This window comes from Macaca nemestrina, chromosome 8, assembly GCF_043159975.1.
Source record: "Macaca nemestrina isolate mMacNem1 chromosome 8, mMacNem.hap1, whole genome shotgun sequence".
Taxonomy (NCBI): Eukaryota; Metazoa; Chordata; class Mammalia; order Primates; family Cercopithecidae; genus Macaca; species Macaca nemestrina.
Genome location: NC_092132.1, coordinates 50,921,280 through 50,935,670, shown reverse-complemented (window position 1 = coordinate 50,935,670; position 14,391 = coordinate 50,921,280). Strand labels below are relative to the sequence as shown.

Below are 14,391 nucleotides of genomic sequence, written 5' to 3'. Positions count from 1 at the left end.
AGTAGCTGATACTCCAGGTGCACACCACCACACCCCGCTAAATTTTTATTTTTTGTAGAGACGGCGTCTCACTATGTTACCCAGGCAGGTCTTGACGTCCTTAGCTCAAGTGATCCTCCTGCCTCTGCCTCCCAAGGTGCTGGGATTACAGGCATGAGCCACTGTGCCCATCCTGTTATTCCTTTTAAAAAAAAATTATGTAATCTTCATTTCCAAGGTTTTCAGAAGATGTGTTCAGAGATACTGAAAATTCCAACAGGCAGAAAATACTGTTAACTCTTTAAATGGCATTTTCTTAAACATACATGCTTTTCGGCTGGGCGCCGTGGCTCAAGCCTGTAATCCCAGCACTTTGGGAGGCCGAGACGGGCGGATCACGAGGTCAGGAGATCGAGACCATCCTGGCTAACATGGTGAAACCCCATCTCTACTAAAAAATACAAAAAAAAAACTAGCCGGGCGAGGTGGCGGGCGCCTGTAGTCCCAGCTACTCGGGAGGCTGAGGCAGGAGAATAGCGTAAACCCGGGAGGCGGAGCTTAAAAAAAAAAAACAAAAAAAAAAACATACATGCTTTTCTATATTATCTATATTATAAGCCCTGTTTTGTCTTACCTCAAATAGTTTTATATCTGGATTCAGTTTTGTAATCTCTTCATTCAGACCTGGATTACTTCTTCCTGGAGGTATAAATTTTGGTTTTTTGAAGGAATTTCCCTGCAACTGACTTGGCGCTGCAGATCGTCTCATATTCAGCAGTGGTGACCTGAAAAATACCCAAAACAGTAACTATCTATGAATCTAATTACAATCACCCCCAAATATAAAAATAGCTCAAAACTACAACTGAGATGCAGCAGGAACCCCTCTTAGGGGCATGCCTGGCCCCCCAAGCATAGAAACAAAGGAAAATCTTCAGTTCCTTCAAAGGAAATTCCAGGCACCTAGCTAGCCCTGAGAAGTATATGAGCAATATGATTAGCAAGAAGGTAATAGCTTAAAATAATGGTGAGGGAAGTTAGAGTAACAAAACGTTTGGTTCCCTATAGAAACTAAAGGTAACATCTTAACATATGTCCTTGAGTTGTTTTTCAGAAATCCAGACCCCCACCAAATGTGTCTACTGACACACACACCTCACATTAGGGGAAAGAGGACTGAACTCTGCTATTCTTTTTTCTAAATTTCTTATTCAGAGGCCTGGAGGAAGTCATACCCACAGGCCAGAGCTCAACATTCCTTTCTGCTGACCCCAAGTTTTTAGACAAAGCTTCACTTCCTTAACCAATCCCAAATCAGAGAATCTTTTAATACACCTATGACTCGTAAGCCCCCACTTCAAGATGTCTCGCCTTTTTAGGCCAAATCAATGATGCACTGATTTATGACTTTGCCTGTAACCTCTGCCTCTCCATCTTTAAAAATGCTTGCATGTAAGCCATCACAGAGTTTGAGTCTTAACCATTAGTTGCCCACTTCTCCTCGCTTGGCACCCTGCAATAAATGTCTCACTTTCTCTTGCTGCAAATCCCAATGTCTGCAGACAGCTTTGCTGTGCCAGGCAGGTAGACTCAAGTTTGGTGTGGTAATACAGCCATGACATATGTAAAAAGGTAAAAGGGGCCGACGTGGTGTCTCATGCATGTAATCCCAGCACTTTGGGAGGATGAGGCAGGAGGATGAGGCGGGAAGATCCCTTGAACCTAGGAGCTTTGTCTCTATTAAAAATAAAAATTAAAAGAAAAAAGATAAGAGGAGCTTGGTGGTGCATGCCTGTAGTCTCAGCTACTCGGGAGGCTGAGGTGAGGGGATCCCTTGAGGTCAGGAGTTCAAAACCAGTCTGGGCAACATAGCGGCAAGACTTCAACTGAAAAAAACAAAAATAAAACATAAGAGAATAAGCCTGAGAAAACAACTTCAGGCTGGGCAAAGTGGCCCACATCCTTAATCCCAGCATCTTGGGAGGCCAAAGTGGGAGGATCGCTTGAGCCCAAAAGAGCCCATCTCTTGTTTTTTTTTGTTCTAAAGAAAAAGAAAACAAGTTCAATAGCTAGTAAGATTTTAGTTTTCATCAAGGGCTATTGAAAATAATTTAAGATTTAAATTGAACGGTGATATGGTTTGGCTGTAACCCTACCCCAATCTCACCTTGAACTGTAATAATCCCCACGTCAAGGCCAGGGCCTATTCTCATGGTAGTGAGTAAGTCTCACGGGATCCTATGATTTTATAAATGGGAGTTCCCCTGCACAGACTCTCTTGCCTGCTCCCATGTAAGATGTGGCTTGCTTCTCCTTTGCCTTCTGCCATAATTGTGAGGCCTCCCCAGTCATGTGGAACTGTGAGTCCATTAAACCTCTTTCCTTAAATTACCCAGTCTCAAGTATGTTTTTATTAGCAGTGTGAGAACAGACTAATACAAATGGTGTAAATTTAAGTATATGTCAATTTATCAAAAATTTAAGTATAATCATGGTATCTTCTTTAAAGCAATTTAAATAAAAATTTCAAAATATAAGGAAATACAATTCACATACAAATATCAAACATGTTGCTTTTTTTCTATTCCACTAATCCATAAACCACATGAGGGTAGCAATCTCATGCTTGTTTTCTCCACCAGTAATCACTATAATGTGTCTGGCAACAGTGACAGATACATTACCATCACTAACAAATATTTTGAATGAATGAAATCTGATAATTTAAAAGATATTTTTATAATTCAATTTGTTTTTACTATCCTATTTCATTTGAAAACAGTGGAATTTTTAAAAATATAAATCAAGAGACTAGAACCAGGTTTCCCAACTTTTGCTCAATCTTATTTCTATGAGGACTGGATAGGGGAACAGATAGAAAACAAGGACATTACATACATACATCATGTTTCTGCAATGGATAGTAGCAAGTACTCCAATTCAAAACAATACCACAAAACACTATTTAACATAAGCCATCAGCAAGGATGAACATGACTACCAACGTTATCTGTTTCACCCAGAAATTCCAATTCTGGCAACTTAACCTAAGGAACTATCAGAGATAATACTAAGTAACCATATATAAGAATAATCAGCTGGGCAGGACACAGTGGCTCGAGTGTAATCCCAGCACTTCAGGAGGCCAAGGCAGGTGGATCACCTGAGGTCGGGAGTTTGAGACCAGTCAGGCCAACATGGCGAAACCCCGTCTCTACTAAAAATATAAAAATTTGAGGCCGCGTGCAGTGGCTCACACCTGTAATCCCAGTACTTTGGGAGGCTAAGCTGAGCAGATCACGTGAGGTGAGGAGTTCAAGACCAACTGACCAACATGGAGAAACCCTGTTTCTATTAAAAATACAAAATTAGCCAGGCGTGGTGGTGAGTGCCTGTAATCCCAGCTACTCGGGAGGCTGAGGCAGGAGAATCACTTGAACCCAGGAGGTAGAGGTTGTGGTGAGCTGAGATAGCGCCATTGCACTCCAGCCTGGGCAACTAGAGCGAAACTTCGTCTAAAAAAAAAAATTAGCCAAGTGTGGTGGTACATGCCTGTTATCTCAGCTACTCAGAAGGCTGAAGCATGAGCATCGCTTGAACCTGGGAGGCAGAGGTTGCAGTGAGCCGAGATTGCACCACTGTACTCCAGCCTGGGTGACAGAGCGAGACTCTGTCTCAAAGAAAACAAAGAAAGAAAAAACAATAATCCTGCTAGTATTAATTACAGTAGGGGGAAAAAGGAAAAAGAATGTCTATAATGAAGTACAAGATAAATTATGGTACACCCACACAACAGAACACACTGTCTTCATATACCACCAAAATTGAGTCAGTACTATTCCCCAAGCTAGCCATGTTCTCTTTTTCTCTAGGCTTTGAACAAACTTTCTCTTATATAATGTTGGGAATGCTTTTTCCGACTTTTCTTTGCCTGATTAATTCTACCTTATCCTCTAGAAGTCTTAACCATGAGCCCTCTTCATCTCCTCCCAAAGACTGGACTGGAGGACCTTTCTGCATATGCACTACCCAAGCACTTTTCATACTGCAATGAAATTTGCCCTATCATTCCCCCTGAGCTATTAACTCAGGCATGAAATCTTACATACAATTCATCACTATATTGCCAGTACCAAATACGCAGAAGGAGTTCAGTATTTGTTATGTGAACGATACCATTAATTGGGGCGGGGAGGGGGCAGGGAACAACACTTTAAAAAAATGTTTAATGACATGAGAAATACTTTTTGATAAATCAAAGGAAAAATGGCGACAAAACATGTCCAGTCTCATTCTAATTTTTAAAAAGAAAAGAAAAAGAAAAAGGATAACGCGTATATGTGCATTTAAAAGACTAGAAAGCAAACGAGCATGAGAGAACTTGTTTGAAGTGACAGAAATAATCTATATAAGATTGTAGTGTGGTTACAGGAGTATATATACATCTGTATATCAAAACATCAAAATGTACACATCTAACTGCACACTGTAAATTATACTGCTATAAAGTAGATATATATGTCATATATTAAAATATACAATTGTTTTTTAAAAACTAGAAAAACACATGCCACAATATTAACCATAATTATTTCTAGGTCTGGTTAGAATAACCAGTAATTTTTATTCTATTCTGAGTTATTTTCTGTATATTTCAAATTTTTTACAATGAAAATATTACCTTTGTAATAGGGAAAAGTATCATGAATTAGATTTTTTAAATTACCATATTTCATCAAATCTAAAATGCCATCAATTGTAAGATATACTCTTGGTTGTTAGTCCATATAAAAGAAATGTTTAAAAGTAAATATTTTAAAAATAAAAATTTTTTTAGTTGTAAGATGTACCATTATTTTATGTATCCAAGAAAAAAAGTGTAGCCAATTAAACTATGATACACTATCATTGATGGTTAGACATTTCCTAATTTCATCAATGTTAAAATGATGAAACATGTAAATATTTGATATATAACCAGCCTTTACATAGTTTGAGGAATGAGTAGTAGAGGTCACTCTCTTCCATTTCTTATTCAACAACAAAATAGATCTCTATTAGTATAATCTTTAATCTTAGAGCAAATTATGAAACAGATGGTTTTTGACTGCTTTAGAAGCAGTATTTGCCAATGCCAGAAGTAAATACAAATTCTGGCCAAACAAGTCATGCCAAAATAACTTCATTAAACTAATTTCCTTTTTATAATGGGTAAGCAGAATACTACAGGTCTCTAAATATATAATTGACACAAGTTTGAAATTGATTAATGGCAACTGTCACAAGAGGACATGGATGTTAGGCCTTGCATTTAGACTCAGTTACTTAATGGTCAAATGAAATAGAACAATAGAAGCTGAAATTTAAAACTAAAGATTTTGTGACTATAGTTCAACTGAAATAAGATAATGAGCCTTCTTAAACTAATAAATTCTAGATAGCATTAATAAAAATATGATGTCCACATCATTCTGTTCTCTACATTAATCAGACTCCCCTTTAATACTGTGAAAATTCTGACACTTTTTCAAAAGGAACACTTAAAAAAATACAGTAGTTAGAAACATCAACAGTAGAAATGAAGGAAACCAGAGTAGTTCAGATTCTGCTATTTCAGGGATGCTTAACTTTGGGGAAGCTATTTAACTCTCTAGACACCAATTTTCTCATTTATAAAATAAAGAATGAACTAGATGCTAAAATTTCTTTCAACACTAAATGTGAAGAATTACTACCCTAAACCCTTCTACATCTAATACATGATTTCTGATTTTTCAACCTTCCTATTTTGTAAACTAATAAAAATGATAATGCAAGCATACAAGCATCATCACAGAGCAGTGATTAAGAAAACAGACTGACTCTGGAGCCAGCCAGGCTGCCTGGCTAGAATCCAAACTGTGCTATTTACATATGACCTTAGGCACCCATCAAGACATTTAATTTGTTGATGCATTTCAAAGTAAAATGCAGAAATCAGTACATTTCCCCCCAAAAGAGTACCGCACCCTTATAGCTTTTTAAACTAGTTCTGTATGTTCATGTTGTCCTGTCCATAATAAATTAATTAATTAATTAGTGCTGTCTGAGCCCTTTTCCCAGGTCCTAGAAATAAAGCCATTTGGTAGCCCTGATGTGATGCTACAACTTCTGTAACACCTATTAGCTTCAGTCCTTCCAAGTAAAATGGTAAGGCCAGGCTGACAACTGCAATACACCAGATAGCCACAAGTACTTGGCACTACACTGTGGTAAATAAGAACACAACTTTGAAAGCAAATGCCTGAATATAAATACTGACACTTCCCAATGGTCTTGCACAGTTTACTTAGGCTCCATGTGTCTCAGTTTCCTCATCTTTAAGAGGGGGTACCATAATCATACTTACACACCAGACTGTTGGGAGGATTAAATGAAATATGTAAAGCACTTAAAACAAAACTTGACACATAAGCACTCAATGTTATCTGTAATATTACTATCTATAATTAGTATTATTGGAGAATAGAAATGACGAAGGTCCTGTGGGGGAGATAGAAAAGGGGTAGTTCAACATACAGGACAATGACCAGAATCCAGAATCTTTGGGTTCGTCTGGGCTTTAAAGAGAGGTATGTGCAACCATCAAACGTCTGGGATGCATGAATGTAAGTAAACCAACTCTACCAAGAACCAGCAACAGTCTTTCCCTGCTGTTTCTGCTTTTCGACTTCCAACTACATTAAGTAGTAATTATCTCACTTCATGCCTTAAGTTGCTCCTTTGAGACTCCGGCTATACAGATGGTTCCTAATTTAGGACGGTTTCACTTAGAATTCTTCAACTTTTAAGAAAGCCATAAGCATTTAGTAGAAACTGTGCAAGTAACCACATAACTGTCTGTGGTCATGATTTTGCCCAACTGTAGATTAAGGTAAGTGTTCTGAGTATGTTTAAGGTAGGCATGAAATCATGTCCTTTACAGCAACATGGGTGCAGCTGGAGGCTATTACCCAAAGCGAATTAAAGCAGAAACAGAAAATCAAATATTGCATGTTCTCACTTATAAATGGGAGCTAAACACTGGGCATTCATGAACATAAAGATGGCAATAATAGACAGTGGCGACAACTAGAAGGGGGAGGAAAGGAGGAGCAAGGGTTCAAAAACTATTGGGTACTATGCTCACTACCTGGGTGACAGGATCAATCGTATCCAAACCTCAGCACCACGTAATATACCGATGCAACAAACCTGCACATGTACTCCCAAATCTAAAATAAACCGCTGAAAATTAATTTTTTTGATAACAAAACTAGGCTAGGCCAAGCTTTAATACTCAGTAGGTTAGCTGTTTTAAATCCATTTTCGACTTAGGATATTTTCAACTCCGTAGTAAGTCGAGAAGCATCTGTACCTACCTAGAAAATCTTTCATAAGGTAATCGATTAAAAGATTTTAAGGAAATACAAGAAAAACCTGACCAGCGAGGAGGTAAAAGTCCCTAAAGAAGGCGTACCGACACTCTCCAGGGCGTTCGCGGAGCCTTCACCCCCTGTTGCTGGGGAAGGGGCTTCCCAGTACAGGAGTGAGGGAGAGACCCAAACGCCACAGAAGCCTGAGCAAAGCGACAGCAGGGGCGGCCCCAGGGGCCACAGCCCAGAACCATCCCTCGCACACAAACGCACACCTCTACACCCCCACCACCCGCCCTTCGCTCCTAGCCCCCCGGGGCCAGCAGCCAGGGCGTCCCTCGCACTTCAGACCAAAGTTGCAGGCCCGCAGGAGGCCACTTCGGTCGCTCCTGCCTCCTTCCCTCCCTCCTCCCTCGGAGGCCTGCCCCGGCGCCACTCCCTGCTTTGTCCCGCACGAGCCTACAGGCTGTCGCGGCCTCCCGAGCTTCCCCCTCCAGGACGCACCGGCGAAAATCTGACAGAAACCACTGGCCCTGCAAAGAAGCACTTCTGGTAACCAGCGGTCCCCTCGCCACCGGAGAAGCTCAAGGCTCCCGCCTCGGCGAAGCCAATCGCGGACGAGCCCGGTGCGCGTGCGCACTACCTAGCCGCTGCACTGTCCAGTCCTGCCCTACTCTGATTGGACGACCCTATTGCATCACTGCGCATGTACCTTTGCGTTTCCCTTTAAAGGCTTCCAAGTTTGATTCAAGTTTACGGTTCAATTAAAAAAATACCGGTTTCGTGCCTACTTTCAGACACAGTGTAGATGCCGAGGCTACAGATCTCACCATCTGCGTGGATAAGTAATAAATAAGGTATGATTCGGTGTGTGCGATAATAGAAATGCGTGCATCGCAGAGGTATACGATATCCTATTGGTTATTAATTAATCCGAAAAAACATTGACCTAGTGTTGCCTGCAGGATAATTTTCAAACTTTGTTAGGTTCTGGGAATATAGAAATGAATACTTGATTATTAGGCTCTCAGAAAAGGGAAGCCGCCCCCGGACTTGGAAAAGCATTAAAGGATATTAAATAGGAAAGTTACATCATTCAATGAGTATTTGCTTAGCACCTTCTAAGTGCTAGGCGATGACACAGTCAGCTATCCCTGAAAAATTGTATTAGAAAGGCTAATCTGAAAGGATAGAGAATGGCTAAAGGTTGTTTACTGAGTTTTATCCAACAGTTTGACAAAAAGTAAAAGCTAAAAAATATCAAGGGTGAAATGAAGATGTGAAACAGTGAGAACTCTTGGGCTGCTGGTAGGAGTGTAAATAGGTACAGCTATTTAAAAGAGTAATTTGAGGCTGGGAGCGGTGGCTCAAGCCTGTAATCCCAGAATTTTGGGAGGCCGAGGGGGGCGGATCACTTGAGGTCAGGAGTTCGAGACTAGCCAGGCCAACATGGTGAAACCCGGTCTCTACTAAAAATATAGCTGGTTTTGGTGGGGCGCGCCTGTAGTCCCAGCTACTCAGCAGACTAAAGCGGGAGAATCGCTTGAACCTGGGAGGTGGAGGCTGCAGTGAACTGAGATGGCGCCACTGCACTCCAGCCTGGGTGGCAGAGAGAGACCCTGTTTCAAAAGAAAAAGAAGAATGTGCTCCTTAAGGAGCTTTTATCCTGGGGACTTTTTCCAGTCATAAAGAGCACCTCATAGGTTGAGTTGTGCTTTTGGCAGCTCCCGGAGCCAGGGTTACAAGAATTTGAAATGGGGACCTACCAAGGTTGGGCACCTTGGTAAACTGCATCCCCCTCGTCTTTGGACTGGGACACGTAAAGAGTAAGGGTAACCAGAAAACAAGCTAGCTCTCGTAGTGTCTGCAGCCTACCTTAATATCATCTGGGAAGTTCAGAAAATCTAAAACAGATTGGCTAAAGGTAGCCGGGACATTCCTCTTGCAGATTTGCGTCTGGTTTGCTTGTTCACTTCAGATCATTACTCACATATCAAGTAGTCAAAGGGCCTTATCTGACAGTGTGTTACTCTCTTGTCTCATCTTCTATCTCCCTTACCCTGTTTTATAGATTTTCATCACACTTTCCATTCCCTAACATACACTTACTTGTTTATTGTTTTTCAACTACTCTCAGAATATAAGCTACATGAGGGCAAGATCTTTGCTTTATTCTCTGCTGTACCCATGTGTTTAGAACAGTACTAGTCTTTTTTGCTTTGTTTTGTTTTGTTTTTTGAGACGGAGTCTCACTCTGTCACCCAACTGGAGTGCAGTGGCATGATCTTGACTCACTGCAACCTCTGCCTCCTGGGTTAAAGTGATTCTTCTGCCTCAGCCTCCCGAGCAGCTAGGACTACAGGCATGAACCTCCATGCCCGGCTAATTTTTTTGTATTTTTGGTAGAGACGGGGTTTCACCATATTGGCCAGGCTGGTCTCAAACTCCTGACCTCATGATCCACCCACCTCAGCCTCCCAAAGTGCTGAGATTACAGGCGTGAGCCACTGCGCCCAGCCAGAACAGTACTAGTCTTACAGACTGCACTCAATAAATATTTGTTTATATTTATTTGGAGGCCAAGGCAGGAGGATTGCTTGAGGCCAGGAGTTTGAGAAAAGACCAGCCTGGGCAACATAGTGAGACACTGCCTCTTAAGAAAAGAAAGAAAGCTATAAGAAGTGTACACATGAACTCTCTGTTCTGTTTTTGCAAGTGTTCTGCAAGTCAAACATTAGTTCAAGTAAAAAGTTTAAAAAGACCAGGCATGGTGGCTCACGCCTGTAATCCCAGCAGTTTGGGAGGCCAAGGCGGACAGATCACTTGAGGTCAGGAGTTCAAGACTAGCCTGGTGAACATGGTGAAACCCTGTCTCTACTAAAAATACAAAAATTAGCTGAGCATGGTGGTAGGTGCCTGTAATCCCAGATACCGGGCAGGCTGAGGCAGAAGAATTGCTTGAACCCAGGAGGCGGAGGTTGCAGTGAGGCAAGATCGTGCCATTGCACTCTCCAACCTGGGCAACAGAGCGAGACTCCATCTCAAAAAAAAAAAGAAAAAGAAGTTTAAAAAACAAGATTTCCGTTATTCAACAAATACTAAACATGAAGTACTTGGTAATGCAAGGGACACCATAATGTGTAGTTCAAAAGTACTTTTCTGCAGAAGTGTATAGTCTGATTTTGGATTATCTCTAAAGGAAACTAATAAAATGCAATTTAGGCCTAGGTGTGGCAGCTCATGCCTGTAATGCTAGCACTTTGGGAGGCCGAGTGGGGAGAAATGCTTGAGTCTAGGAGTCCAAAACCAGCCTGGGCAACATGAATGAAACCCTGTCTCAAAAGAAAAAATCAGTCTTTGTCCAATTATGTGGATACATATATCTTTGGAAATGAATATATTGGTATACACCAATATATTGGTATTCATTTCATTTCCTTCTTCAATCATTAAATGCCAAGTATATCACCCTAAACATTTTTATAAGGACATTATAGTGTGCCTTGGGGTTAACAGTAACAAATATTGGAGGTAAAAGTCTCTGTAACTAACACATTAATTGGTTATTACTTATTGGTTGTAATAACACATTAATGTGTTAGTTACAGAGACTTTTAATGTTGAACTAACACATTAATTGGTTATTACTTATTGGTAATGTTAGTTAATTGGTTAAGCAGCATCAACATTATAGCTGGGGTGGGAGGAGTGGGGAGGAGAAAAATAATTTGGACACCTCCTTTTAGTCTGATTACCCTTCTTTTTCAGTTGTGATCCCACTTGTCTCCTAGCCATTACACTTGATCAATTTTGGACTGTTATTTTTTACTTTATAATAAGTATCTGTAGTACATTTCTCTTTTGATTCATATTCACCTCCCCCACTACACACATTCCTACTTCTATTTCATGTTTCAGAATATGAGAAAATAATGCCCACTAGTGATTTGTTCATATCACACAGAAGTTAATGAATGGCAAAGGCAGGATTAGTACCTAGCTCTATTCGTTACTAATTTCTTACTTTTTCATCCAAATAAGTTTTGGAGGGAAAATTATTGAACAGTTTTTTAAAGTTTCACATGGTAGCTGGGTGTGCTTGTGCGTGCCTGTAATCCCAGCTACTTGGCAGGCTGAGGCAGTAGGATAGCTTGAGTTCAGGACCAGCCTGAGCAACATAGTGAGACTTCGCTTCAGTAAAAAAATAAATTAATAAGTTTCACATGGTAATAGAGCAGTTGTGGATAATATTTATTTTATATGACTTGGGCTTTCAGGTGAATTATTTTTGATTCCTTATGTAGCTTAAAGAGAACAGTGATTCCAGAGGACCCTAACTTGTTCTGGAAGGGCCAGGTGAAATGTTTCATCAGAGTAAGTAGCAATTCTACCATTCCAGGATTACCAGAACATCTAAAAGCATCCTTCCTAGAGGAAACTGAAAGCAGCTGCAGACTTAAAGAGGACCAAAGCTTTACCAAAATATGTCCAAAGTATCTCTTAGCAAACCAAGAGACTTTCCGTGGGGAATACTACACAGTTTGTCAACTCAAATAACTTGTTGAGATTTATTAACTTGAAAAAAAGTTTAAGAATTTTTATTTAACTAATATTTTTGTTTTGTCTATTGCTTTAAAATGAAAATCATGTAATTCGGCTTTTTTTTTTTTAAATGAATACCTCAAAACCTTATTCCATTTTAAACTCAAGAATATGTGGCTGGGCGCAGTGGCTCCCAGCACTTTGGGAGGCCGAGGCAGGTGCATCATCTGAGGTCAGGAGTTTGAGACCAGCCTGGTCAACATGGTGAAACTTCGTCCCTACTAAAAATACAAAAATTAGCCAGACATGGTGGCGGGCACCTGTAATCCCAGCTACTCAGGAGGCTGAGACAGGAGAATCGCTTGAACCCGGGAGGCAGAGGTTGCAGTGAGCCGAGGTTGTGCCACTGCACTCCAGCCTGGCGACAGAACATCTCAGATGTGAAATTAGACATAAGAACTTAGAACACAATAATAAGAAATGGAATTTCAAAGAAGTCTGTAGTCAAAAGTGTGGAAGCCCAAAAAACATAACTAGACTCTGCAGATACAGTCTAAGGCCACATATTCAAAGTCAATCATTATATGTAAACAGTTGAGGAGCAGATGGCTTTGATACATATAGTTTTTAGCAATCTCTCTTCAGTTCGCCATCAAATTGAAAAAGTACCCATCACCTATACTTTCATTTCTCAGTCATGCCAACAAATAGCATTACGGATTCTGCTTACCTTACCTTCAAATTCTCATTCCAATAAAGTTGCCATCACAAAGGTTATAAAATCTTCCAAACTGCCAAATCTAGTTGTCATTTCATCTTCATCTTCACCCTCTGTGATCCATTTGGAGCCTGTGACACTACTTACCACATCCGGAAACCTCCAGACGTTTGAACTTCAATTCTGCTGTTCCAAAATGCTACCTACGTTTTCCTCATTCTGCTCCCAAGCACCTGCCCCTCTCTTCTCCCACTAGAAAGTTCTTTCAGAACAGTAACTGCTTTATTGAGTTTTATGCCATCATGGCCTAATATAATTCTAGCAGTATTACAGTATCTGACAAATATCTGTTCTATGTAATCCCTTCATTTCCATTACCACTATCCTAGCTGAGGACATTACTTTCATTTAGGTCACTGTATCCAAACAGTGAATCTCCTTAGAAGAATTATTAGAATCTCCTGAGAAGCTTTTTAAAGAGAGATTTGTAGGCCCCCAAAACTTGCATTTTTAAAGACCTCCCCAGATGATTCCTAAATTTTAAAACCATTGACTTGTAATCACAGCACTTTGGGAGGCCGAGGTGGGCGGATCACGAGGTCAAGAGATTGAGACCATCCTGGCTAACACGGTGAGACCCCATCTCTACTAAAAATAGAAAAATTAGCTGGGCATGTTGGCAGGCGCCTGTAGTCCCAGCTACTTAGGAGGCTGAGACAGGAGAATCACTTGAATTCGGGAGGCAGAAGTTGCAGGGAGCCGAGATCACGCCACCGCATTCCAGCCTAGCGACACAGCGAGACTCCGTCTCAACAACAACAACAACAAAAAAAAAAAAAAAAAGAAAGTGAAAAAAGAAAAGAAAACCATTGATATAGATCAGTGGTTCTGAAACCTTAGGGTGCATCAAACTTTAACAGAATTGTTTCCAGGACTTGTTAAAGCACACACACATTGTCAGCCCCTCCCCTCTTGGACCTGGGGTCGTGTTTAAGAATATTCTTTTTTTTTTTTTTGAGACAAGGTCTCCCTATGTTGCCCAGGTTCAAGTGCAGTGTCACATGATCATAGCTTACTGAGTTCAAGGACTCCTCTTGCCTCAGCCTCTCCAGTAGCTGGGACTACAGGCACATGCCACTACACCTGGTTAATTTTTTAATATATATTTTGTAAAGATAGGATCTTGCTATGTTGCCCAGGCTGGAGGAATATGCATTTCTAACAAATCCGCAGGTGATGCTGAGCTGCTGGTCTAGGGACTGCTCTTTGAGAATTGCTCATAAAGAACTTTGCTGTAACTTCTTTATTGGTCTGCCTTCAGGCTCTTCCCTCTCTAATCCTTCCTCTCTGCTGCACCAAAGTAATTATCTTTTAATCTTTGTATTTTTTCAATTTTTATTTATTTAGTTTTTGATACAAGGTCTTGCTGTGTCACCCAGGCTGGAGTGGAGTGGCACAATCACAGTTTACTGCAGCCTTGACCTTCCAGGCCCAAGCAACCCTCCCACCGCAGCCTCCTGAGTAGCTGGGACTACAGATGTGCACCACCACACCTGGGCTATTTTTACTTTTTTTTTTGAAGAGATAGGGGTCTCACTATGTTGCCCAGGCTGGTCTCTGACTCCTGGGCTCAAGTGGTCCTCCTGCCTCGGCCTCCCAAAGTGGTGGGATTTACAGGCGTCAGCCAGTGCCCCTACCAGTTCCCTTTTTAAAAGAATACTTCTGATTGGGAGTTACATGAAAACATTTTTCATAGTG

The 14,391-nt window shown here is 40.8% G+C and overlaps 1 protein-coding gene across 5 annotated transcripts in view; it reads right to left on the bottom strand.

Moving 5' to 3' along the window:
• Window positions 1-8,019, bottom strand: part of LOC105497240 (RAD54 homolog B) — a 114,734-nt gene extending 106,715 nt beyond the window's left edge. For 3 of the 5 annotated variants that reach the window (XR_011606873.1, XR_011606874.1, XR_011606875.1), the window contains exons 1-2: window positions 7,878-8,016; window positions 614-764 (exon numbers count right to left, since the gene is read on the bottom strand). Coding sequence is in view for 2 of the 5 variants with exons in the window: in XM_011768214.3 (XP_011766516.2) it covers window positions 614-748 (135 nt within the window). In the remaining 3 variants the exon portion in view is untranslated. Of the gene's footprint in view, window positions 1-613; window positions 765-7,877 lie in introns of all 5 variants that reach the window. The other 2 variants (XM_011768214.3, XM_011768213.2) reach the window with 2 other exon arrangements.
• Window positions 8,020-14,391: the final 6,372 nt, after the last annotated feature.